The sequence below is a fragment of the Rhinoderma darwinii genome, chromosome 4 (genome assembly GCF_050947455.1).
Source record: "Rhinoderma darwinii isolate aRhiDar2 chromosome 4, aRhiDar2.hap1, whole genome shotgun sequence".
NCBI lineage: Eukaryota > Metazoa > Chordata > Amphibia > Anura > Rhinodermatidae > Rhinoderma > Rhinoderma darwinii.
This window is the reverse complement of record NC_134690.1, coordinates 137409744-137436478: the sequence shown is the minus strand read 5'-3', so window position 1 is coordinate 137436478 and position 26735 is coordinate 137409744. Positions and strand designations below refer to the sequence as shown.

Below are 26735 nucleotides of genomic sequence, written 5' to 3'. Positions count from 1 at the left end.
GCACTTCATAGCTTCAATGAATTGCAGTAACGCCGTACTTCTATTTGGGAGACTTCAGGATTGATTGCCAGATTTATTCAGAACTTATATTGCTTGTTTTTTTCACTTCTATGAATATCTACGTAGGGGCATCTGAGAGTCCTTCTTCAGATAAACATTTACATGACTGTCCTTGTAGAAAAGAATGCAGTACACTAACCGTAATAATACAGATGTAAATGCACCCTATCATCAGACAGTGATCTTTTTATGCTCCACAGCCTTTAATTGAACCACACCATTATCCCTAGAAGTTAGAGGGCTAATTACAGGTTTATTGTACTGCTTGGAGAAAAATCTGTCCTGGTCATGTGTTGTCCACACCGGATGAACAAATCCACTGCGGATTACGCCGCATGTGGTGTGTGACACATTCGTATCCCTCATGTGTGAACATATACTTACAGTTAGCAGTTAACGAGTTGAGCACCTGTGTGATTATCACATGACAAGGACAGATTTTAATCAATGGAATTAAACATATCTATAGAAAAACAGCAAGCAGAGATCTTAAACTGTGAGGAATTGATACAGAAAGTATATTAGATTATTGTTTAAAGGCTATTGACTCCTGCGCTCTGACATTTTTGTTCATTTGCTAACTGAATTAAAAATGAAGCGCCTTCTAAATCATCTGAAAAAATAATTCAAAATGTCCTACCAGTTGGCTGCTGTAGAGTCTGCAATTCCTGTAGAGTACTGGTCTACAAATTGTATCTTAAATCCGTTAGTCCACTGCCCCATGATGGCTGACCTCAACTTTCTCTCAGTGTAAGAGAAAGCAGCAGGGAAGAGAAGAAGTTTGTACGTGGAAGGTCAGCGTGTGGAAAGGGGGGGGGGGGGAAGCGTCTAGCTGATAAGCCTATGCGGTCTCTCCCCACCTCCCTCCATATCTACACTATAATACTGACAGCTTGTGTGATCTGCCCTCCCTCAACATTTCCTTTCCCCCCTCTCCACACTCTGACCTGCCATGTATAACCTCCTCCCCCTCCCTGCTGCGATCTCATCCACACGCTGCGTAAAAAATACGCCAAAAATCTGTTAATTTACCTGCAGAGTTTTTTTAAAAATCTGCAGCATGTCCCATTTATTACTCGAAATTTTCTGTTGCAGGTTTTCCCTAATTAATTCAATGGAGAGGTAAAACACGTAACAAATAGCAGATGTTGCGTTTTTGCAGTGGATGCTTCTCCATCCAGGCCGGCCTCCTGGGATGAGGTTTCATCCCATGTGACTGCTTCATCCAACCACATAGCTGCATCGGTCACTTGGGATGAAACGTCATCCCAGGAGGCAGAGCTGCAGGACATCAGGGGAACGTGTCGCCATGACTATGGGTAAGTATAGGGTGTTTTTTGTTTTGTTTTTTAACCTGCTGTTCTCCGCAGCGGACATATCCCCCCCCCCCCCCCCCCCCCCGGAAAAGCTGCACCACAAATTGATTACGGTCTTTAAAACAGAATTCCCTGTGGGATCCAGGGTGCAGATACGCTGTGTACTTTTACGCAGAGTATCTGCCCTGTGTGAACATACCCTAGCACTGAGAAAAGAGGGGTAGAGCAGATTACGTAATCCCTTCGAGAGCAGTGGACTAACTGATTTGAATTAGACCAGTTAGCTACAGGAGTTAAACAGACTCTACATCGGCCAATGGTAGGAAATTCTTTCTCAAAACTATTTTGAAAGTTGATTAATTTTGCATTTAGGAAGCATTTGTACAATTAAAGGTTATTGTCACCTATGCATTGAATTTTTTTTTAAAGTATTTATTACTTCTGGAAACCGGAATATCCCTTTAACATTGATTTTCATTAAACTGATAAGACAGAAGTCAGATAAAACAGATTTTTGTTTTGTGTGATGTAGTTTGAAGTCTTTAGCAGTTCACCTTGGTTACAAGTCAAGTGCTCTGTTTTTTTAAGCACATTTAATATAGTTCCTGAAAATCCCCTTAATGATTGATACTTTTAGGCCTAAGGCACTAGACCATGGTGATTTTGTGTTGCACAAAATCATGGATTCATTGTCTGTATTTGCGGTCCGTTCATTCTCAAAAAAACTTCCGTAGTGCATGTGTGTGTCACCAGTATTCACAGATCCATAAAAACAAAAAAGCAAGGCTGGAATCTCTCACCAGTAGGTCACATGATCTGCAAATACCGACAGGAAATTGACATGTCCTGAGTTCTTGCGGCCCGTGCACAGGTTTGTGAAGGTCCGGATCGTGTGCATGTAGCCATATAAATGGATTGGTCTGTGTGCTATGTGCAAAATTATGGATAGCACACAGACAAAAAACCACGGTTGTGTGCCTTAGGCCGATAATAGCTTTTTTTGTTGGATGGAAGCTTCATACTAAAATTCTTCTGACTTCAGTATCCAAAACCCAGAGAGAATATTTTCCCATCTCATTGATTTTATTTGATCTTACAGAGTTTTCAGTGGGATAAGTGTTGTCTGTCCTAAGAGATCCACTGGTTGTGAGAGGGACAGCTGCTATAAAACCACTTCCAGTGATGTTTTTCTTCTTATATTTCCAGTTGGAGGAAATGTAACATTGGACTATTGCTTATTCATTAACTTGCTTAGTGCACATTTTGATTTTTTTTTTTTTTACAGTATCCTATTCGTCAGTCCAGCCACATTCTTCGGCGAAGCACCAAACGATACAGCTCCACCCAGATCCGCCAAAACTGACCCATCATCAAATGATTTTACAACAGCAGCAGCAGATACAGCATCGGCATCAGATTCAAACCATTACCTTACATAACCCAGCTTTAGAGTCTCCATCTGTCCAACAATGTGTTCCAATTCAGAGCCCGGCATTCCTGTCACTTCCCTGCAGTACTCACTCACACCACAGTACGCCAGCCCCAAATCCTCCTCCTCCGTCCCCAACACTCTCACACTCTGCTCAGCAGTCTGTAGTAGTATCGCCTTCAGGAGTACAATCTCCATGTCAGTCTCCAACTATAATTATTCACCCACAAGCCCTACTTCATTCTCAGCCTCCTCTGCTTGTGCAGTCACCACTTCCATCCAGAGAAAATACACATCTGCAGAGCACATTGCATCCATCGCCACAGGTGGTTATTCCAACACACACATCTACAGTGACTCCAAGAAGCCATGCTGGACCATCACATCAACAGACAATAGCATCAACTGCACAGCAGTTCTTGTCCCCTATACACCCAGCCCATTCATCACTCCAGTCCTTGCCACCGCCAATAGTATCCTCCCCACATTTGCCTGCATCTCCACCTTCCCAGCTCCAGTCATTGCCTCTACAGTCCATGCAGACCATATCGGTACAGCCAGAAATCTTAACACCCGGCCAGGTACTGCTGCAGAATGCATTACTCACGGAGGAAGAACTTCCTGCTGCAGAAGCACTTGTTCAGCTGCCTTTCCAGACGCTTCCACCACCTCAAACAGTTGCAGTAAACCTGCACATACCACCAGCACAAGTGGAGTCACCAGTGGTAAGTTACCTACATGAAGCCTATATTTTGCCATACTTTGTAGAAAGCATAAGAAAAGCAACCATTCAAATTCATCTTATTGTCTAGATGGTACTCATAATGTGACACCTCTTAACCCTAAACGTGTGCAACATTTTCACATTCAGACTTACATTTGAATTTCCACCAAATATTCCCAGTAAATATAGGCACTTTTTGTTCCACAGTGCTTTGGTTGTCACACAGAAATAGATATAATCATTATGGTCAGCTCCCACTGGGGTTGTCACCCTGCTATCCTTGACCATGAATGGCAAGTCTGCCTAGCTATGCTGTTAATATCTAAATGAAGAAAAAGGAAAGAGGAGAACAATGGTGCTCCTCTAAGGTAATATTGTAAGGAACGGGGGGGACAGTGAGAGCAGAGAGGTGAGCTGGTACACTCAGCTAGCAGTGTTGTGCAAGGATAGGCACAACACTACTGCTTAGTGTGGAAACAAATGTTGCTGAAGATCGTTGTTGGTTTCGCCTGCCACCCGCTGCTATCCCACGGGAGAAAAATCTGTTCCCTGGGAGATCGAACACAGGATGTGGAGAAGAAAAGTTGCAGTATTCGGGACACAGCGCCTGACAGGTAAGTGTTCAAAACGGAGTATTTTTCAGCAGTAGATTTTATTGTAATAGATACAACGCGTTTCAGGACCGGACAGGTCCCTTCCTCAGGTTCATCATGAACCTGAGGAAGGGACCTGTCCGGTCCTGAAACGCGTAGTATCTATTACAATAAAATCTACTGAAAAATACTCCGTTTTGAACACTTACCTGTCAGGCGCCGTGTCCCGAATACTGCAACTTTTCTTCTCGACACCCTGTGTAGCTATGCTATTAAACACCTTTGCTTCAGTATCACTGCATAACTAGGCCATTCAAGAACCTGGAAAGGGTGACAGCCTCTCTTAGGCCGGGATCACACACTGTTTTGATGCAGTTTTTGTCTCCATTTATTTTTACCAAAACACAGGAGTGAACACAAAAGAAAGGATATGCATTAGTCTTTTCTTTATACATTTCCTTCCTGTTGGATTCACTTTTGGCTTTTATTTAAAAAAAAAAAAAAAAAAATACCCCAAAACTGCATCAAAACTGTGTGTGCGAGATCCTAGCCTCAGAGCATGAAATTGCTTCCATAACTTACAACCATACATCTACAGCAAAAAATGAAGCAACTTTGCAAATAGTCTTGACTAAAGATATCCTATAGTTTGTATCTACAACTCCAATGCAGAGCTATGTCTGGCCGTGGTTTCAGACCATAAACATATAGTCTATTCCTATAGTAATATTCCCATCTTTTCCCTTCTTGCAAATCCATCAAATGAATATCGACAAGAAGTAATGGACAGATGGAAGTGAATATGACTAGTTTTTTTAACCTGTCGCAATTTTTCCTATGAAAGGGAGTGGGTGAAAAATGTTTGAAAACACTCGAGAGGCATGTTGTAATAAATAAACAAACCAATAGGCATTTTTATGGGAACAGGAATTAATAAATACCCACGTGTAAACAGGGAACGTTTGGCTCCTGCTGTAAAATACCATTGTGGTAAAAAATGTCTGAACCACAGGGTATACTCAAGGTGCTAAAGTTATACTTGCCTTCAAATATTAGTAATATATAGTTTTTGAAGATTTTACTTCATCTCATACAAGAAAATTTTCAATTAAACACAATCTGAGATTTTACAGGAATATCATATTTTGTACTTTAATTCTCAGCTTCTATATCTCTAGACATATGAACAGCCATATAAGGCTTCGTTCACATCTGCGTCAGGGCTCCGTTCATGTGTTCCGTCTGAGCTTTCCGTCAGGGGAACCCATGAATGGAACCCTGACTGAAACAAACGGAAACCATCGGTTTCCGTTTGCATCACCATCGATTTCAATGGTGACGTATCCATTGCAAATTGTTTCCGTTTCTCCCCACTGTGTAAGGGTCCTGTCGTTTTGACGGAATGAATAGCGCAGTCGACTACGGTATTGATTACGTCAAAACGACGGGACCCTTGCACATCGGGGACAAACAAAAACCATTTGCACTGGATCCGTCACCATTGAAATCAATGGTGATGCCGTTGGTTTCAGTCAGGGTTCCGTTCATGGGTTCCCCTAACGGAAAGCTCCGACGGACCCATGAACAGACCCCTGATGCAGATGTGAACGAAGCCTAATCTGGCTTACGTTTTGCTTTTTTTACGGTTGACGTAATTGTAGAGTTCATTGAAAGCTCATTTATGCTTCAAACTGAAAGTTTTTAGTGTTTTTGTTGTTATTTCTATTGGAAATAATAAGAAAAAAAATTAAAGCAAATGTTTTGATTAGCTACATTGTTCCCAGGGTCAGAGAGCACGTGAAAATGATTTAAGCTATTAATGTTGACCCTGTAATTCTAGCCCCTGTGTTCTACTTTCTAGGTTTACCAAGTAGAACATTTTCCCCCCGAAGAGGTGCCAATGGAGCAACAAGAATGTGTACGTGTAATCACACAAACCCCCACACCTCCGACACTATCTCCCCCAGCATTTCCTGTAGGGAGTGGAGAGGAGCTTCCTGTAGCTCATATCATGCAAGGTAAAAATAACAATACATATTGCATTGTACTATTTGTGAGTTCTACACGGCGTCTGATACCAAATCTTTTCATTATGGGATCAGGATTGTTCCCTTTAGGGTATGTTCACACGATGAGAGGCATTTACGTGTGAAAAGACAGACTGTTAACAGCTGCCTCGTTTCACACGTAAATGCTCCTCCTCGTAATATACGAGGCATCTGAGACGCTCGTAAATCTTGAGCTGTGCTTCATTGAGTTCAATGAAGAACAGCTCAAATTACGTGGCAAAGAAGTGCCCTGCACTTCTTTGCCGAGGCAGTCCATTTACGCGTCGTCGTTTGACAGCTGTCAATTACAGGTCGTCTGCACAATACGTCGGCAAACCCATTCAAATGAATGGGCAGATGTTTGCCGACGTATTGTAGCCCTATTTTCAGGCGTAAAACGAGGCATAATACGCCTCGTTTACGCCTGAAAATAGGTCGTGTGAATCCAGCCTTAGTCCTCAGAATAGGTACATGCTATCTTGTAGGGCTGCTGGTACATTTTAAAGCTCTTTTGTAATAAAATTGAAAGCAAATCTGCTGGTTGCATTCAGAAAACTGAAACGATGCAATGTAAAAATAAATTAATTCTAGTTTCTTTTCTTCTATTAACAAATATGTATGTATCATTGCTGTAATTGTATTTCCTTTTATTTATATTTTATTTTAAAATAATAGTACATTAAATTAAAAAAAAAGACAAACCGAACAAGCAAATGTAAAGGGTGGATAAGGTTTAGTGAGAAATAATAGGCACAGATCTATCTAATAGAAATCATGGACAGGACGATGGCCAGGTAGGTCTACTATATGAGCTTCCATGTGACTATCCACGGTCACTCGAAGGGGGTTTCAGGGGAGAGACCAACATGTGTAGCCATGTCCTCTTGTCTAGGAGAACAGGTTGCTAAAACTTCTAGTTTGAGAAAAAACCCACTTTTAACAACTACGGTTGAATGGCTTTTAGGGATTGACTCCATACACTTTATGAAATCTGTTTCTGTAACCCATTCAACAGCAGTTGGGGGGGGGGGGTAGCAGCCAATGTAGGGTAGATAAGGGGTAGAAGGCATATACATCTGTGAAGTAAAAGAAAGCCTTTGAGGAACAGAATAAAATTACATCGGCCTGCTTCATGCACACAATTATTCAGACAATTTAAACGTTATCAATTACGTTTCTAAAATGCGTTATTAAAATGTAACATGCGTTTTTTTAAGGCGTTTATGGTGGCGTTTTTTGGCGTTTTCATTTGGTGTCATCTTGTAGATGCTTTTTTTCTGCCATTTTTTAAGTCCTATAGAGAAACCTATGGAAAACACCATGCTCAGAGCATGGTTCTTTGGTAAAAAAAACACCACTGACCACAAAATTGGCTCAAAAACACCACAAACCAAAACGCAGTTGTATGTAGTGCATTTTATATTTCACTATAGACTTTAATGTAACATCTGGCTGCACTAAATAAAAAAGCCACGAAAAACGCAGTAAAAGTGTGTGTTCGTGTGTTCGTTCAGCCCTAAAGAGGTTATGGAGCAACACCTGATTTATTAATGAAATGTTCCACTCTGTGACTCAGAAGTTCCTGCCATGGGTAAAGCCTGGTCTGCAGAGATTAGGATCTTCAGAATATATCTGCAAAGTGAAAAGTGTTAGTCACTTTGCTGCAGCTGTGCACAAGCGCAATGAAGCAAGTGGCCAAAACCCTAGCAGATTGATTTAACTCTTTCAGGACCAAGCTCATTTTGGCCTTTAGGACCAGCCCCATTTTATCAAATCTGACATGTCATTTTATGTGGTAATAACTCTGGAATGCTTTTGCCTATCCAAGTGATTCTGAGATTGTTTTCTCGTGACATATTGTACTTTATGGTAGTGGAAAAATGTGGTCAATAAATTCATTGCTTATTTGTGAAAAACACCAAAATGTAAAGAAAATTTGCAAAAATTATGATTTTTCTAATTTGAAATGTATCTGCTTGTAAAACAGATAGTAATACCACACAAAATAGTTACTATTTCACATATTCCATATGTCTACTTTATATTTGCATTGGTTTTTTAACATTATTTTATGTTTCTAGGACGTTACAAGGCTTAGAACTTTACCAGCAATTTCTCACATTTTCAATAACATTTCAAAAGGCTATTTTTTAAGGACCAGTTCAGTTCTGAAGTGGCTTTGAGTGCCTTATGTACTAGATAGACCCCATAAATCACCCCATATTAAAAACTGCACCCCTCAAAGTATTCAAAACAGCATTCAGTACGTTTCTTAACTCTTTAGGCGTTTCACAGGAATTAAAGCAAAGTAGATGGGAAATTTACAAATTTGTTATTTTTTTTTCCTGAAATTCATTTGTAATACATTTTTTCTGTACCACAGAAGGTTTTACCAGAGAAATGCAACTCCATATTTATTGCCCAGATTCTGCAGTTTTTAGAAATATCCCACATGTGGCTCTAGTGTGGTAATGGACTGAAACACCGGCCTCAGACGCAAAGGAGCACCTAGTGGATTTTGCTGCCTCCTTTTTTTAGAATATATTTTAGGCACCATGTCAGGTTTGAAGAGGTCTTGTGGAGCCAAAACAGTGGAAATCCCCCAAAAGAGACACAGTTTTGGAAACTACACACCTCAAGGAATTTATCTAGGTGTATAGTTAGCATCTTGACCCCACAGGTCTTTTGCTATATTTATTGGAGTTTGTCCGTGAAAGTGATAATCTTCTGTTTTTCTGAAAAAAGATAATTTTTTTTTGCAAAGAATAAAGAATACAAAGCACCCCAAAACTTGTAAAGCTACTTCTCCCGATTACAGCAATATCCCATATGTGGTACTAAACTGCTGTTTGGACCCACAGCAGACCTCAGAAGGGAAGGAGCGCCATTTGGATTTTGGAGCGCAGATTTTGCTGGAATAGTTTTCAGTGCCATGTCGCGTTTGCAACACCCTGGAGGGACCAAAACAGTGGAAACCCCCAAAAATGAACCCATTTTGGAGACTACACCCCTCAAGGAATTTTTCTTGGGGTACTGTTAGCATTTTGACCCCACAGATTTTTTGCTGAATTTAGTGGAATTAGACCGTGAAAAAACATAGAAATGTTTATGTTTTACAATGAATAAAGGAGAAAAAGCACCCCAAAATTTGTAAAGTAATTTGTCCTGATTACAGCAATACGCCATATGTGGTAATAAACTGCTGTTTGGACCCACAGCAGGACTCAGAAGGGAAGGAACAATATTTGGCTTTTGGAGCTCAAATTTAGCTGGAATGGTTTTTGGGTGTCATGTTGCATTTGAAAAGCCCCTGAGGTACCAAAACAGTGGAAACACCCCAAAACTGACCCCATTTGGGAAACTACCCCCTTAAGGAATCTATCTAGGGGTATAGTGAGCATTTAGACCCCACAGGTCTTTTGCAGAATTTATTAGAATTAGGCCGTGAAAATGAATATCAAAATTTTTTCCACAAAGGATAAAGGAGGAAAAAGCACCCCTCTTAGGACTGATCCGTTTTTTGCTTTTACATTTTAGTTTTTCCCTCCCCATTTTCCAAGAGCCGTAATTTTCTTTTATTTTTCCATCAGTAGAGTGGTGTGAGGGCTTATTTTTTGCGGGAGGAGTTGTAGTTTCTAGTGACCCCATTTAAAGAACCATTTAATGTACTGGGAAACGGAAAATAAAATTATTTGCAGGCTGAAATTGGAAAAAGCTGAGATTCCTCCATTGTTTTTTGGGTTTAGTTTTTACTGATTTCACCGTGCGGTAAAAACAACCACTTAAATTTGTTCTGAGACTTAATACGATTGCGATGATACCAAATTTATACTGTTTTGTTTTCTTTTTTGTTTTTTTTATATTTTACTACTTTTACAAAGTAAAAACTGTTTGTTAAAAAAACAAAACATTTTGTTTCACCAGATTCCGGGAGGCATCAGTTTTTTTATTTTTTGTTCGATTTGAGCGGTGTGAGGGCTTATTTTTGGCGGGATGAGCTGTAGTTTTTATTGGTACCATTTTTACTTACAACTTTTTGATCACTTTTTATGATTTTTTTAAAAAGCTAAGGTGACCAAAAAACAGCGATTTTGGCGTTTTAAATTCTTTATTTTTTACGGCGTTTCCGGTGCGAGTTAAATAATGGTATATTGTAATCGTTTGGACTTTTACGGTTGCAGCGATACCAATTTTTTTTCCTTTTTTTTCTTTCATATATTACTTTAGAGGAAACATGGGAAAGGGGGATTTTTTGGACTTTGAATATATGATATATTTTTTTCACTAATAATAACTTTTTTAACTTTTTTTTTTTTTACACATTTTATTAATCTTCCTAGGTGACTGGAATGAGCGATCATTAGATCGCTGGTACAATACACTGCAATACTAATGTATTGCAGTATAATGCCATTCTTACAGGCTCATGTAACAGCGCGATCGCTGTTCCTGTCCGTTAGTCCCGGATGTCAGCTGTAATACACAGCTGACACCTGCAGAATATGGAGTCGGCGTAGAGCATGAGCCCGCTCCATATATAACCCCCCGCAGGAAGTCGTGGTGCAGGAAGACGTTAAAGAGGCTCTGTCACCAGATTTTGCAACCCCTATCACCTATTGCAGCAGATCGGCGCTGCAATGGAGATAAGAGTAACGTTTTTTGTTTTTTTTAAAACGAGCATTTTTGGCCAAGTTATGACCATTTTTATATTTATGTAAATTAGGCTTTCTAAAGTACAACTGGGCGTGTTTAAAGTTAAAGTACAACTGGGCGTGTATTGTGTATGTACATCTGGGCGTTTTTACTTCTTTTACTAGCTGGGCATTGTGAATAGAAGTATCATCCACTTCTCTTCACTACGCCCACCTTCTGGCAGTGCAGACACAGCGTGTTCTTGAGAGATCACGCTGTGACGTCACTCACTTCCTGCCCCAGGTCCTGCATCGTGTCGGACGAGCGAGGACACATCGGCACCAGAGGCTACAGTTGATTCTGCAGCAGCATCAGCGTTTGCAGGTAAGTAGCTACATCGACTTACCTGCAAACGCCGATGCTGCTGCAGAATCAACTGTAGCCTCTGGTGCCGATGTGTCCTCGCTCGTCCGACACGATGCAGGACCTGGGGCAGGAAGTGAGGGACGTCACAGCGTGATCTCTCGAGAACACGCTGTGTGTCTGTGCACTGCCAGAAGCTGGGCGTTGTGATGAGAAGTGGATGATACTTCTCCATTGAGATGTTCTCTAATTCTAACCTTAAGGGAGCGATTAGTGCACCCAACATAAGATAAGTTACAAAGAGTACAATTTATTTGGTAAACTACATGCCGTGTGTTGCAATTGATGAATTGTTTAATTTTATGTATAGATCCATCAATGGCTGAGATAACTTCTTTAATTTGGTGTGCATAATTGCAACACATACATATATTTGCTCCACAAGGATAAAAATCCTTTGACGACCAGTGGCGGATCATCATTAGGGCGGTTGGGCGGCCGCCCGCAGCCCAAGGCTCCCAGGGTGCCCATGGCCCGAACCCCCTCATGCCCGGTGGCGTCGCTAGCACCGGAGGGAGTCCCGGTGCCAGGACCGCACCTGTCATGAAGCAGAGGTGAGCTTCTGTCCTACTTAGCAGCCGTGGTCTGTGCTGAAACGCCCCCTCCAGCCCCCCTTCCCTGCTCTACACATCTCTCCTCCTGCTGCTAGCAGTCGGGACATGGGGGAGGGGAGACTGTCTGCGGACTCTGTGTCGGGCAGTGAGCAGGAGAAACGCTGTGTGAAGACTCCCACCACATCAACCTGCTGAACGCCCTTCACAAATATCCTACATAAAAGGTAAGTGCATGTGTGTTTACAATGTGTACTTTATATGTGTATAATGTGCATACTCATGTGTGTCTGTGATGTGTACATGTGTGTGTGTGTGTGTGTGTGTGTGTGTGTGTATATATATATATTGTGTTCTTGGTCCGGGCCGGCCTCCTGGGATGACGTTTCACCCCATGTGACCGCTGCAGCAGTCATATGGGATAAAATGTCATCCCAGGGCTGCACTGTAGCGACGCTGTGTAGCACTATACATAAGGGGGGAGCGCTGTGTGGCACTATATATAAGGGGGAGTGCTGTGTGGCGCGATCTATAGGAGGCTGTGTGATGCTATCTATAGGGGGCTGTGTGATGCTCTCTACAGGGTGTGTGTGTGTGGCGCTCTATGCAGGGGGTTGTGTGTGTGGCGCTGTCTACAGGGGGCACTGTGTATGTGGTGCTTTACTTTACAGTGTGTGACACAATTATATTCAGGGACGCAGTGCATGGTGATATTATATTTAAGGGCTGCAGAAATGGGTCATGGCCAGGAGAAGTCGTTATGAGCTCTGGACCGGGTGGAGAAGAAAAGACGAAAAAAAACTACTAGCATTTGAGACGTCGTCACCTGTGAGTCACGAGATTTGTAGAGAATCTGTCCCCTCTCCTGACATGTTTATTATAGAAAATCCTTGTATTCCACATAACATCTTTGTGCAGTCCAGGACTGATAGAAAAATTGGTGTTACCATTCCCCTTGTCAGGAAGATGTGTCCCTACACAGTGTGATACTGTCAGTATGTAGGGACACAGCCCTATGAAAGGGGAATCGTAACACCCATTTGTTAATGCTTGTTAATGCTTGTGCAAAATGCTAGTGTTAGCAATAGTTACGGCGCAGCATTGTGGCGGTGGAGAAGGGGGGCCCAAGTTTGGGTAACAGCCCAGGGCGCATGGTCTTCTTAATCCGCCACTGCTGACGACAGCCACAAATTATGTTTGGATGAAAACTGCGTTAAACTAGGTGAAAGCATAGAACCCAAAATAGGTGCTCTCCGAGAGGAAAATTTACTACTTGGCTCTAATATCTGGCGTAAGCCCTAATCTTGAAAGAGGACTGGTAAATATTTGGACACTATAGATCGTATCGTATGGTATTCTTTACTGTACGATGTAACAAACGCAAGAGATGAATTTTTGTTATTTTTATGTGTATACTTTCTTTGTAGTAAATCACAACGTTTTCTGTCCTCACCCAAATTAATAGCCCTATCCAGAGTCCATTGAGGATAACCTCTGTTTTTTTAAACGATTAAAAATTTTATTTGTTTCTTCCTTATACACCTGTTCAGATGAGTAGTTTAGTTTAGCTTGTAAAATTTCTCCAACCGGAACACCCTTGATGGTGTACTCCAGGTGGCAGGACATGCCATGCAAAATTGCATTACCAGTAGTAGGCTTGCAATAGGTGCCAGTCTGAACAGTCTCTAGGCTGGTAATACCACTTAGAGTGAGATCCAGGAACGTAATTTTTTTGACAATCATAAGTATAGGTGAATGTCAAACCAAATGGATTATTATTTATGTAGTTGAGGAAGTCTGGTATGGCCTGTTTTTTTTAATATAATAGCAACCATGAAACATGAAATAGTTGGAAGAGAGAAGATACTCTATTGCCATAATAACATTTTTGAGATCTAGAAACTATTTAGAATATCTATCTAAATGGTATAGAACTGCCTTTAAAGCTAATTGATGAGTGATGCATGTATACAATGCTTCAATGTCACAAGTTATCCATACAAAATTATCCTGCCATTTGATACTTTCTACAGACGATAGCCCATGTTTTGTATCCTGGAGAAACCCATAGCGACGTGTAACCAAAGGTTGCAGTAATGTATCTACCCACATGCTAAGTTTCTCATTCAAGGAACCAATACCTGCCACAATAGGTCTCATAGGGGGTGGGAAGCGATCCTTATGGATTTTAGGCAAAGAGTGAAAAATAGGAATAACCGGTTTCTCAACAAAAATATAATCACATTCCTTCTGATCCATGGCTCCCAAATTTAGAGCCTCTTGTAAAAAAAAAATGTACGGGCGTTCAGAAAAAATCTCAGTTGGATTAATGCTTAATCTGTCATATGTGCTATCATCCGATAATAATTCCTCATTTAATTTAATATAGAGTGCAGTGTCCAGGACCACAACCGCCCCTCCCTTATCAGCTTTTCTAATAGTTATATCACTATTGTTCCTCAAGGAAAAAATAGCTTTGTGTTCCCTCTCGGATAAGTTATCAATAGATGTAATATCTACCATGGTGTGTAATTCAACTAAATCTCTTTGAACTAATTCCTGAAACATATCCAAAACGGGAGGTTTGAGATGAATGGGATAAAAAGAGGGATTGTGGACAGAAAAATTAGTGGCTCTGGACAAAGCTTCACATTCAGGCAAAGCCGACTCCTCCTGTAAATCCTGCAAAACATTAGTGCCTATATGATCTAAAAATGGCATATCATTAGTACTAGGCAGCTCGTGGATCATATGTGTGTAATCCTTGGAATCGTCCATATAATCAATACATGAATCATGATCCAAAAAATGTCTCTTGACAGTAAGCAGCCTAATAAAACGATTAACGTCCACGATGGTATTGTATAGATTGAAGTGATTATTTGTAGCAAACTAAAGTCCTTTGGACAAAATAGATATTTCGTCCATATTCAAATTTTGAGAAGACAAGTTGATGACATTTGTTATTTGTTCAACGCTCCCGTGCGATTTCTCTGCGGATATCTTCCTTCGATGCTTTCTCCCCGCCCTACGTATTAGTTTTTTTATTTTTGTCCTTTCTTTGACGTATTGTAATAAGAGGGGGGTTTCTGTAAATTCATGGACATGGAGGAATCATCAGATTGACATTCAGCACTTTGTTTCCATGGAACTGAAATTAACAGACTTTCTCATATAATCCATTGGTTGCGATTGTCTGCATATTTGCTTTTTGAGGATAGATTTAGGGGTGTATTTTCCAGTTCGTTGCTACAAACTTTCCCTGCGATCAAGTGATTGGGACCTGAACCAATTAGGTCCCGATCATGCCTCCGGGACCAGAGGCAGGGGTTAACAGCGCAATCCGGGTGTCAGCGCTACTCTGAGACACCCGGATCGCACTTTTAACACCCACCATGAATTCACGTTGGCACAGCACAGAGCCCAGCAAGTGCCGACGTGAATTTACTGTGGGCGGTCAGGAAGTGGTTAAGAGATATATTTATTTTGCCTATAGGCCAAGTAAAGTCCAGCGTTTTGCATCTCTAGCTCATAGCTTTAGCAGCAGTTCCTAAGAACCAGAGAGGAACACTTAATACTATGTGACTGTACTATTACATGACCTGTTTAAAAAAACAAAATGTACTCGCGCAAAGTTAGACAATTGGCAAATTAAACGGTACATGCATAGTTTCAGCTGACGACAGCCATAAGATGCCACATCCCCATTTTGGCAGACATTAATTGTGTCATTGCCCCGAAATGATTAAAATCAATTATTCTGGTTGTCTTAAATGTAATGTGTATGGCCAGATTTATCCTCTTTGTAAGTGGATATCTGGGATGACAGGCAGCCCAAAATGAAATTATCCTAACGTAAAATATGCTGCTGTCACTTTGATACTAAACCAGTGGGAACTTGGATTTGTCAGACTGTGTGGAAAATAAGACTGGTGCCAGATTAAAGGAATTTTGCTACTTATGCACAGTACCCTATTTTAAGACAGATGTGTATGATATAGAAAAAAAAATACAGATAAATGTCTTCATTTGGTTATAATCTTATTCTGCTTTTTTACATTATAGGTCTCCCGTCGGCGGTGTCTTCAGTTAGTGCCTCAGTTATTAGGTCCCCATCCGACAATTCATATGCCTCCATACCAGCGCCACCACTGCTTCTACCGGCTGCTACTACAAGAAGCAATGGTACACAGAAGCCGAACAGCATTCCCGGTCTGGATAACAAGCTTCCTCAAGCCATAGTGAAACCACAGATTCTGACCCATGTCATTGAGGGATTTGTCATTCAGGAAGGCCTACAACCATTTCCTGTAAGTATTGGCACATATTCACAATTGCCACTTTTGTCATAAGATTAAAATGAAGTTACTTTGTATTATAAACCCTATTTCCATTGCGCACCATTTCCCAGTTATCTGAATTCCGCCAGCAGTGTAAATATTGGATGTTTCCATTCTGGTTGCTGTGACCGTGTCTGTATCCACCTATATTGTAGCACATAGACTTCCTGAAGATACATATATAAATTTATATATTTATTATGTGTGTGTGTATAGCAGAAATAAAGTATACACGTTAATTCTCACATAAAAAACAGTCGCTAGACATCCCAGATAGAAATAATGTATTTCATACACCTTTAATACTACAGTTATATACAAGAAATATAGTAGTATTATTTAGCACAAATCCAGATAAAAATATTGTAGTTCATACTCCCCTAACAATGAAATCATGTGATCCTAATAATACACTGATATAGTAAGAAGACTTAACACTCATATATAAAAATAGAGATAAAACTTGTGATACCAATGTAATATTACCCTCTATAAATCCCTTGTAAGACCACATCTCGAATATGGGATTCACTGTGCAGGGACATCGAATCAGACCAGCGCGTGTGGAAGAAGTTCCCGGCTGTATCGAGCAGACTGAGTCGGAACCCATTGGAGCCATTACAAAGAAGATCTGCAGATCGGTGAGAAGCACATTTATCTAACACATGAGGTTGCAAGTTATATTTATAAATGAATCATAAGATATTCTGCAGTATTTTTTCAAAGGACATATATTGCTTTTTTAGGGATGTTTGCATGTATTGCTAGGGATATATGAATTGTATTGCCTGATTAATAGACGGTCTGATTAATTTTAGTGGGATATGTAGATAACCAATAACTATATTGGTTGAAAAAAGGCACGGGTCCATCAATTAAACCTTTTTCGATTAATTATACTATTTTATCCTATTATCATACTGAATTTATCATTCGTTGCTAGATTGATCATAACCCTCAGTGCCATTTGTTATTCAATTAACATCTAGTTCTTTTTTTGATTGCCGTCATTGTATCTGCCATTATTACGTCTCGGGGTAGGGTATTCCATAATTTGACTACTCACCTCTTTCCTATATTGATGTCTGAATTGCCTGCCCTCCAGACGTAATGAATGTCCCCTGGTCCTTTGTAAAGTCCTTGGAAGGAATAAATTATTTGCTAGTTCATTGTATTGACCACACATATACGTGTTAATAAGAATCCCCTCTAAGGCGTCTTATTTACCAACTTGAACAAGTCATATTTTTATAACCTCTCCTTAAAAGTGAGACCTTCCAGTCTATTTGATAATCTAGTCACCCGCCTTTGAACCCCCTCCAGCTCTCCTATTACTTTTAACAATGTGGAGCCCAAAACGAAATCCGATATTGAAGATGTGGTCTTAGAAGGAATTTATATAGGGGCAATATTACATTGGGTTCACGGGTTTTTATCTCTTTTTATACATGGGTGTTACTTTTTACTATTAGGGGAGCATGAATTGCATCTTGGGGACTAAAATATTTTTAGGGTTTCAAAAAGAATTTTATTGTTTTGATAACAAGTAATGCCCCCACACAGAAGGCAATATTCCAAGTTTGCATAAAAGGAAAATAAGAAAAGATATACAAAGCAAAACAAAAGAAAATATATTAAGTTAAAACGGGGAGAAAAGAAACTGTATACAATAGAAACAGTCACATGGTCATAAATGTGAGTCCACAAGTAGTGTAAGAGTATGACAAACTACATAAATAATAAAAGGGTACAACCCTAAGTGTGGCTATACAGTAAAATAAAGTGAGAGGATAAAAAGCATAAGGAAATGTTTATAAAACTCTAACATGTCCCTCAAAAAGACCGATAATACGATAGATGAGAAGAGTGGGAGGAGAGTATCCAAGGTTGCCACACCCCATCATAGTGTTCCATCCTATCCGTACGGACAGCTTCAATCTTTTCGTATGTAGCTATTTTGTCCACTCTAGTCTTAACCTCGGAAATGGAAAGGTTAGCTGTCTTCCATTTAGAAGCAATATGGATACTGAAAGCCAATAGTATATATTAGGCTAGTTTAAAGGGGGCATATCTTAAACCGATGGGTTTGTCTACCAATAAACAAACTGAGGGTATTTTATGAAAAGTATGGCCCAATACATCAGAGATGAGTCGACATGGAATCCCAACTGACAATGGGACAACTCCACCACGTATGGTACGTGGAACCCACAGTGTTCCAGTTCCTAAAGCAGAATGGAGAGGTCGCTGGGTAGGTTCTATGATAAATCTTCATAGACGTCTCTGACAAGTTAGCTGGCCAACTTCCTTTATGTAAAAATTCACAACCGTGTCTCCATTTTTCTAGAGAGCGTTGGCATCTCCCTCCCATTTCAACATGTAAGGCAATTTTTGCCCCTCTGGTGGAGCATTTAACAAAGAGTATACGTAAGAAACAAGGCCTACTCGTTCCATAGAGTATAAAACATAGCGTTCCAAAACAGAACACGAAATTGATGTTACATCTCCTATCATAGAACGCCAAAATGAAAGGATCTGAGCTAATCGAAACTCTTCGCTCAAAGGTGATTTAAATCGTTCTTTAAATTGGATAGAGGAAATTCGCTTACTATCAAATAAAAAGTTTGCCAGTTTAGTAAGTTTGTGGGAACCCCACCAAAAAAACGGTGCAATTTGGAGTCCTGGAGGGAATGTTTAATAAAGGTCGGTAAAGAGAAATCCCCCATGTGCTTATGAAGGAATATGATGGATGCCCGAATCCTGGGTTGTTTACCCACCCAAACAAAGCGTGATATGTCTTGTTGTAGTTGTTGAAGTACAGACATTGGAAGAGGAATGGGTAAGGTTCTAAACAAATAGAGTAAACGTGGCAATATTACCATCTTGACAGAGTGCATCCTTCCAAACCAGGATAGCAGATAAGAGTCCCAGGTTCGCAGATCTAGTTGAATGGAACGAAGTAGGGCTGGGAAGTTGGCTGTATATAAATACTCTAATCGAGGTGTTAAAGCTACCCCAAGATAATTTAAGCGCTTGGAGCAGGTTTGAAAACTAAAATTAAATTCTATCAGTTTTATCATATGGGGTGGTGTGTTACAGAACAGAACTTCCGATTTGGACATATTCACTCGTAATCCTGAAGCCAGAGAAAAGGCATATATATGTTGAGAAGGTTGGGGAGGGATGTCAGGGGTTTAGTGAGAGTCCGTGATAAATCTTCCGCTAACAAATTAGCTTTGTATTCTGAAGAGCCAACATGGACTCTTGATACGTTGGGGTTATTTCTAATTAAATGTGCTAGCGGTTCCATGGCTAGTGCAAAGAGAGCAGGGGAGAGGGGGCAACCCTGTTGGGTAGCGCGGTGTATTTGTATTGGGGAAGAAGAGGTAGCGGGTAACGTAAGATAGGCTAATGGAGAAGTATAGAGGGTTTGTGTGGCTGCAAAATAGGGACCTTGTATACCTACCTGACGTAAAACTGCAAAGAGATAATCCAAAGACAGTGTGAAATGCTTTTGCTATAGCTAAAGCTAGGAGAGTACAAGGTATAGAATCACCCTGAACCCGGGCTATAATATTGATAAGTTTACGAATATTATCCGGAGCCTCCCTATGAGGAATAAAGCCCACTTGATCAGTATGTATTAATGCAGGTAAAAAAATAATTCAGATGGCGAGCTAGAATAAAGGTAAAAATTTTAGCATCGAGAAAGGGTTTCTATTTGGCTTTGGGATTACCGCAATCATACCATCCAGAAATTTGGGAGAGTGGTTTTTCCTTGCATGTGGTCGTTACATAAACTTTGAATATGAGGCAACAAGTAAGAGGCAAAGTTTTTATAGTAGGCCGCAGAGATGCCAGCTTTCCCCAACTTGAGTTGTTTAATTGTCAAATCTATCTCCTCATCCGTAATAACTGCATTAAGGCTAGAGACTCTTCAGACGTTAAGGTCGGTAACTGTACCTGTGACAAGAGATTGGCAATGGTAGTCTCCGTAACACAAAAGGGTTTAGAATGCAATTTTCTGAATGTTTCATAAATGAGGTTAGGGTTGGACATAGTTTGCCCCTCTTTAGTCTGAATTTTGAACACTTGATTTATACGTTGTATATCCCTTAGTTTGTTCGCTAAAAGTTTATCGGGTTTATTATCCTATTTTTAATACTTAGCTTGAGTCCAACGCAAGGCCCTCTCAGTAGTATGTTAGAGTATTGCATCTAACTGAGTCTTCGCTTCTAACAAGGCTTTATACAAATATAAGGACAGTCTGCGTTGGTGTGCAAGAGATAATCTAGTTAATCGGTCTTCTAGTTTGGACTGTGCCAGTTCCCTCTTCCTCTGAGGCCGGATTCACACGAGCATGTGTGTTTTGCGCGTGCAAAAAACGCGGCGTTTTGTGTGCGCAAAAGGTACTTAACAGCTCCGTGTGTCAGCCCCGTATGATGCGTGGCTGTGTGATTGTCGCTTAGCCGCCATCATTATGACACTCCGTTTGGATGTTTGTAAACAGAAAAGCACGTAGTGCTATTCTGTTTTCATTCATAGTTTGACAGCTGTTGCGCGAATCGCGCTCGTCCCACGGAAGTGCTTCCGTGTGGTGCGCGTGATTATCACGCACCCATTGACTTCAATGGGTGTGTGATGCGCGAAATACGGCCAAAGAACGGACATGTCGTGACTTTTTCGCAGCGGACTCACGCTGCGTAAAAAATCACGCAATTGTCTGCACTGCCCCATAGACTAATATAGGTCCGTGCGACGCGCGTGAAAATCACACGCGTTGCACGGACATATATCCCGTTCGTCTGAATAAGCCCTTAGAAGCTACTTCAATAAGTCAACCCCTAATAAAAGCCTTATGAGTCAACCATAGCCAATCGAAAGTCGAATCAGAGGTACTGTTCTCTTCAAAATATTTTGGGTATATGTGACTTTTTGATCACTTTTTTTAATAACATTTTTTGGAGATCTCAGGTGACAAAAATATATATATATATATATATATATATATATAATATTATTTTTTTTACGCCATTCACCGAGCAGGTTAAGCAACACTATATTGTGATAGTTCGGACTCTTACGGACGCGGAGATACCAGTTATGTTAACATTTGTATTTTTTTAACATTGATTTAGGTACAAAATGGGAAAGCCCCTATCAGCCTTCTATATAACCCCTATCTTCCCTATAGAGACCATTTAGGACATGCACTGTCTGCTTGCCGTGGCACGCGGGCATTCAGGATCAAGTAAATGGTAAGGACGTTGAGGACACCATAGAGCATTACGATGCCCAATATATAATACATGAGCTCGGATTGTGCGGTCCCAGCTCTGGAATTAGTGGGGACACGCACAGGCGCACTAACAGTGACTAGCTCAACTGTGCGCATTGGATGCGCGTGCGCAAAATAGAAAGCTGCCCCAGAAACGAGACGTCATCAGTGACATGTCGTATACACTCTGAGGTCTCTCTGCTCGGAGACCATGTGATGCATATACGGCACGTCAGTGGAGGAGTCTCAAAAAGTGACGTCGGAGGTCGTGTGATGAGCAGGCAGCACGGAGAAAAGCTGCATAATTGAAATAAGTATTTGAAGATATTAAAAAGTTGTGTAATCTAGAAAGAAAAATGTAGTAATAAAAATTTAATAAAAATTATATCTTGGAAAAACTCTTTAAAGGGGTTCTCCGGGACTTTTATATTGTTGGCCTATCCTTAGGACTCCCGGCACCTCACCAATCAGCTGCCTGAAGGGGCCACACAGACACCGCACTTTATTCTTCCGTAGCAGCTGTGCATCGAATTGCAGTCCCAGGCACAGCCGCTTTGGAACTGTACAGCGTTAAGCCTGGAAAACTATGAAGTCGCCACGGTCTTTTCAGACAGCTGATCGGTGTGGGTGCCAGGAGTCTGACTCTAACCTATTATTTATGACCTATCCTAAAGATAGGCCTCCAATATAGAACCCCTTTAAAGATAAAATTATTTTTCACTACAGTTTTTGTAATTCTGAGTATTTCATTAAATTTAAACATACATAATTCGTGACGGTGAGGAATATGGACTGTTTAAGGCTACGTACTCACGTTGCGTATTCTGCTGCGGAAAATATGCACCAAAACCGCAGCAATAGGCAGGAAATTCTCAGGTAAAAACGTTACCTAATGGGGTTTTATGTTTTGCTGTATTTCTCGGCACGTTTTCATGCTGCGGGTTTTGGTGCGATTTTTCCTCTGCACTAGGCAGATAGAATTCGCAAGCGGAAACGACAATGAAATGACATGCTGCGGATTCTAAAAAATGTACCGCAGGTCAATTTTTGCCTCGAAAAATACTGCAGCATTTACATTAGATTTCCTGGAATCTCATTGACTGTGCTGGTATTGTATTATGCTGCAGATTTGCCGCACGCAAATCTTTGCGGCCAAACTGCACGTAATACGCATTGTGTTCATTGAGCCTTGGTATGTGTGTGTGTACTGTGTGTGTACTGTGTGTGTACTGTGTGTGTGTGTGTGTGTGTGTGTGTGTGTGTGTGTGTGCCCGTGTACCCTTCAGTATGTTTCTGTGTCTGTGTGCGTACTCTTCAGTATGATTCTGTGTGTGTGTGTGTGTGTGTGTGTACTCTTCAGTATGTTTCTGTGTGTGTGTGTGTGTGTGTGTGTGTGTGTGTATACACTCTTCAGTGTGTGTGTGTGTGTGTGTGTGTGTGTGTGTGTGTGTGTGTGTGTGTGTCACATGGATGTCATTCTGATATAACTATACCTAGATGTAAAATGTGCAGGAGAAATAATGATCTTCATTTACAAATGGGAACAGTTGTAGTAAGACAGGGACTTGGCTTCAAATAACAAATTTCTCTAGTGCATGTTGATTTGACATCACTTTATATTCAGTTCCTGGAATTGTGCTGTATAACTGCACACCATTTTGTTCTTTAGGTTAGTCGATCTTCCCTAATGGTAGATGAAACTGCAAAAGGCCATCTGCTACTTGATGAACAGTTTATGAATCTTACTGACATGGAGTCCGACATTCAGAGTACGGCCAAGCTTCCGGACAACTCTACTGACACAGATGTAGATGATCTAACAGCTGAGGGTCAGTTATTGTTTTTTCCTCTTCTTTTTTTTTTTTTTTTCTTTAATTCATTGTCCTTATGTGCTTTCCGTCTAATGGTGCAAACAGGGATTTACTTGATTCCAACTTCATCCTTTATAGAAGAAATATACACAATCCTCTTTACCCAGGATCTCTTAGTAGAATGGAGAATGGTTTTCGGTTTGTACTCATACTTCCTTAGAATTCCATCAGTATAACTGTTTCTCTTTTGGGAAAAAAAACAAGCAGGAAAAAAACATTTTTTTTATTTTTAACATAGGTGTGTTTTTTATTCGCCCCACTTAAAAATGTAATTTTTATTTAAATGTATTATTCGAATATGAAGATAAGATTACTATTCTGGATAATAAACTTACTGTAAGACGTTTTCTTATTACTAATGGCCACAGATTATCAGTTAACTGTACATTTGCTGTCAATAAACGCAAGTAAACTTATGTAGAGTTGGTGAATATTCTTCACAGACTGTCGCATCACTTTTTACATAATCAGTGGAGATAGTCGCTTTTAATATATTTGCCGTAAAGTAAAAACAGGGAACTTACCTTGAAGTTTTTCCCAAGCTGCCTGCTGTTTCGGTGTGATGGATTTCTTAGCACTCTTATGTTTTCATTACGTTATATATGCATCTCTATCTTGTATTACCATTTCCTAGATGTGTTTCTTAAAGTGAATAATCAGCTACTGTCTTTAGTTATGGCACGCTGAATTTTCCCAAAATTGATTTTACCTCAAAGCTGTGATTCCAGAAATCGCCATGATTTCCTTTTCTATACTGAAGTTTAATCCTGTGCGTACTAACCAGCAACGGGAGTATTTCCTGTGCAGACCACCAAAAGGTGCATGAAATTGGTGCTTGGAAGCAATGTCCTGGCACAGGATTAAGCATTGGCCTAGAAGTGGTCAGTGGGGGTTCTCCTAAACAGTGGCTCGAAGGTAAGTGGACTTTTATCTAAGAAAACTTTAGTCTGAAGTTTAGCCATGAGAAATTTGATGTGTATTCACAGCTACGTATGCAAAGAACTGTACAAACATCCCATAGTTTCTATGTATTCAATTAGTCTACTTGATGTTGTAGATCTTTTTCTTTCAAGTGAAGTGTAATAATTTGGGGCAGTGTTGTTTCTTCATTTTATGAGATATTCTCCCTAATCCCAGTCTTAATGGTGTACCCCCAAACAGAAGTCTCAAAATCAAGGCCCAGGAAAAAGCGCTTCTACCATGAAGATCTTACAGTGGAATTTAGCAGGTGAGGTGCAGGCAGGTAATACTGTGGTGCTAGCTCACAGGTGGTTCCAGCAGGACCCCTGTTTATTGCCAGGAAAGCAGGACATCATCTTGAATGTCTATTATTTTAGAGATGAATAAATAGCATTCAGATTACATTGATCTAATGGTAAGTATTTTCCTCTAGCATATTTTTAAGTATAAAGTTATTATTGCAATTCATTTTTAAGAGCAGAAATATGCAGCAGTGAGTTCAGTGTCAACTGTTAATAAGCTGAACGCCTAAAAATGAAGTATTGAACTATAACATACAGTTGGCACTGTTTAATGTATGGATCCCTGTTATTAAGGGGAGAAAGGAAAGGTAAATATAAAGGAGAAGGAGAAGGAGATACATGCTAGCATGTACGGCGCGTTACCATTGAGACCAGTACATTTTCTGCAGTGGTCTCGTGAATGAGCAGGATGTCATCGCTGCTGGAAAGTAAACAAAGACCGGCGAGGACCACCGGCACTGGACCTGCAGGGGATTGAACAGTTGAGTTTATCATTCTATAACATATTCTGCAATCCGATTAATTTCTTAAAAGTCTCAGACAACCCTTTTTAAGAAAAATTGCAATGTGTAAATGGGCCTCCATTCTTGGAGTCAAGCTGTTTGTTTAGTTCCTGTTCTTCTGATGTACACACCTTTTTTAGCTGAATATTTTTTTACCTTCTTGGTGGGCTCTAATCTTTAATGAAAAATATTATTGGAGGGTAAAATGTAAAACTTTTAAGGTCATCTCTAGCATCTGGTGGGAGAACTTGCCAGAACTTGCCACTGCTGTTCAAACTACCCCCTCCATGAGTGGAAACGAGCAGGCAGGCGAGAAGCTGAAAAGCAATGACAGGTTGACCGGTTTGGCTCCTTTTCAGTTCTGGTCGCTGCCGCACTGATCAGGAAGGTAAGTATATGCAGGAGTCTGATTATTTTATTCTATTTTCTGGTGTGGGTTTTGATTAATTTAGGTGGTCTGGTCTGGGGTCTGATTAATGTAGGCAGGGCTTGATCGGACATTAAAAGCAATATATAGTACCAGTAATCTAACAATCACATGTTCAAGTCCCCTAATGGGACTAAAATAAGATTTATAAATGAGTTTAAAGTTTTTACTAATATAAAAAAATAAATATACAAATTTAAAAATATGTATTTTTCCATTTTTTTCCCCCTAAAGTAATGTAAAAAATGTTTTTCTCTGCGTCCGTAAGAGTCAGAACTATTATAATATATAACATTTATTTAACTGGCAGGCGGAATGCCATAAAAAATAAAAAAGCCAGAATTGCTGTTCATTTTACCTCCCAAAATAAAGAAAATCAAAAGTCGCAATCATCCCAAAATGGTACCAGTGAAAACTGCAGCTTGGCACGCAAAAAACAAGCCTTTACACAGCTCCGTCGACTGAAAAATAAAAATAGTTTTAGGGCTCTCAGACTATAGCGTCACAGAACAAATCCCAACTCCGCCTGACGGTGCACCCCCTCTCGATTCGGATTGGGGGCAGACTTCTGTATTTTAAAGACGTCTGGTTCTCCCAAATTTCAGACGCCTGGGTTTAGGAAGTTGTATCCTCTGGATACAAAATCGAATTTACCAGTCTTCCTATAGAGCATTTTTTCCAGTCCGCTGTTCCTCTGTGTCTCTCCAGAGCGGGCGCTTTTTTTCGAGCAATCGATTATCTGCTCCTTCAAAGAATCCTCATTAAGGTGCCCTCAACCCAAAGATATCAGGAGTTCTACTCCAACATTTTTGTGGTACCAAAAAAGATGGCTCAGTTCGACCCATTCTAGACATCAAGCGTCTCAATGAGCACGTCAAGGCCTGCCATTTCTGCATGGAATACCTCCGATTAGTCATCACTTCCATGGAACGAGGGGAGCTTTACAGTAACCGTTTGGCTCTTCTGTTCAGTCTGGCTACAGCCCCGAGAGTTTTCACAAAAATCCTATCTGTGGTGATGGCGCTCCCTCGGACCAGGGGTTGTCAGTCACCCTTTACCTGGATGACATTTTGATCAAGTCTCACACCAGGAAAGACAATGTGACTGCGCTCCAGATCACCTTGTGCCGGTTCGGGTGGATTGTCAATCACTCCAAATCTTGCCTGTTCCCCTTCCAGCAGATTGCATTACCACAATCGCCCTCTTCAGCAGGTGATTCTCTCCCAGTGGAATCGTTCTCCAGGCTCCTTGGATCATTGAATCCTCCTTCCTCTGTCC

The 26735-nt window shown here is 40.5% G+C and overlaps 1 protein-coding gene across 1 annotated transcript in view; it reads left to right on the top strand.

Annotated features, from left to right (window-relative positions):
• PHC3 (polyhomeotic homolog 3) overlaps positions 1-26735 on the top strand; it is an 84136-nt gene that overhangs the window by 39511 nt on the left and 17890 nt on the right. Inside the window, exons 8-11 of the mRNA XM_075861590.1 lie at positions 2662-3530; positions 5984-6140; positions 15842-16086; positions 23064-23223. Coding sequence (XP_075717705.1) covers positions 2662-3530; positions 5984-6140; positions 15842-16086; positions 23064-23223 — 1431 coding nt within the window. The remainder of the gene's footprint in view (positions 1-2661; positions 3531-5983; positions 6141-15841; positions 16087-23063; positions 23224-26735) is intronic.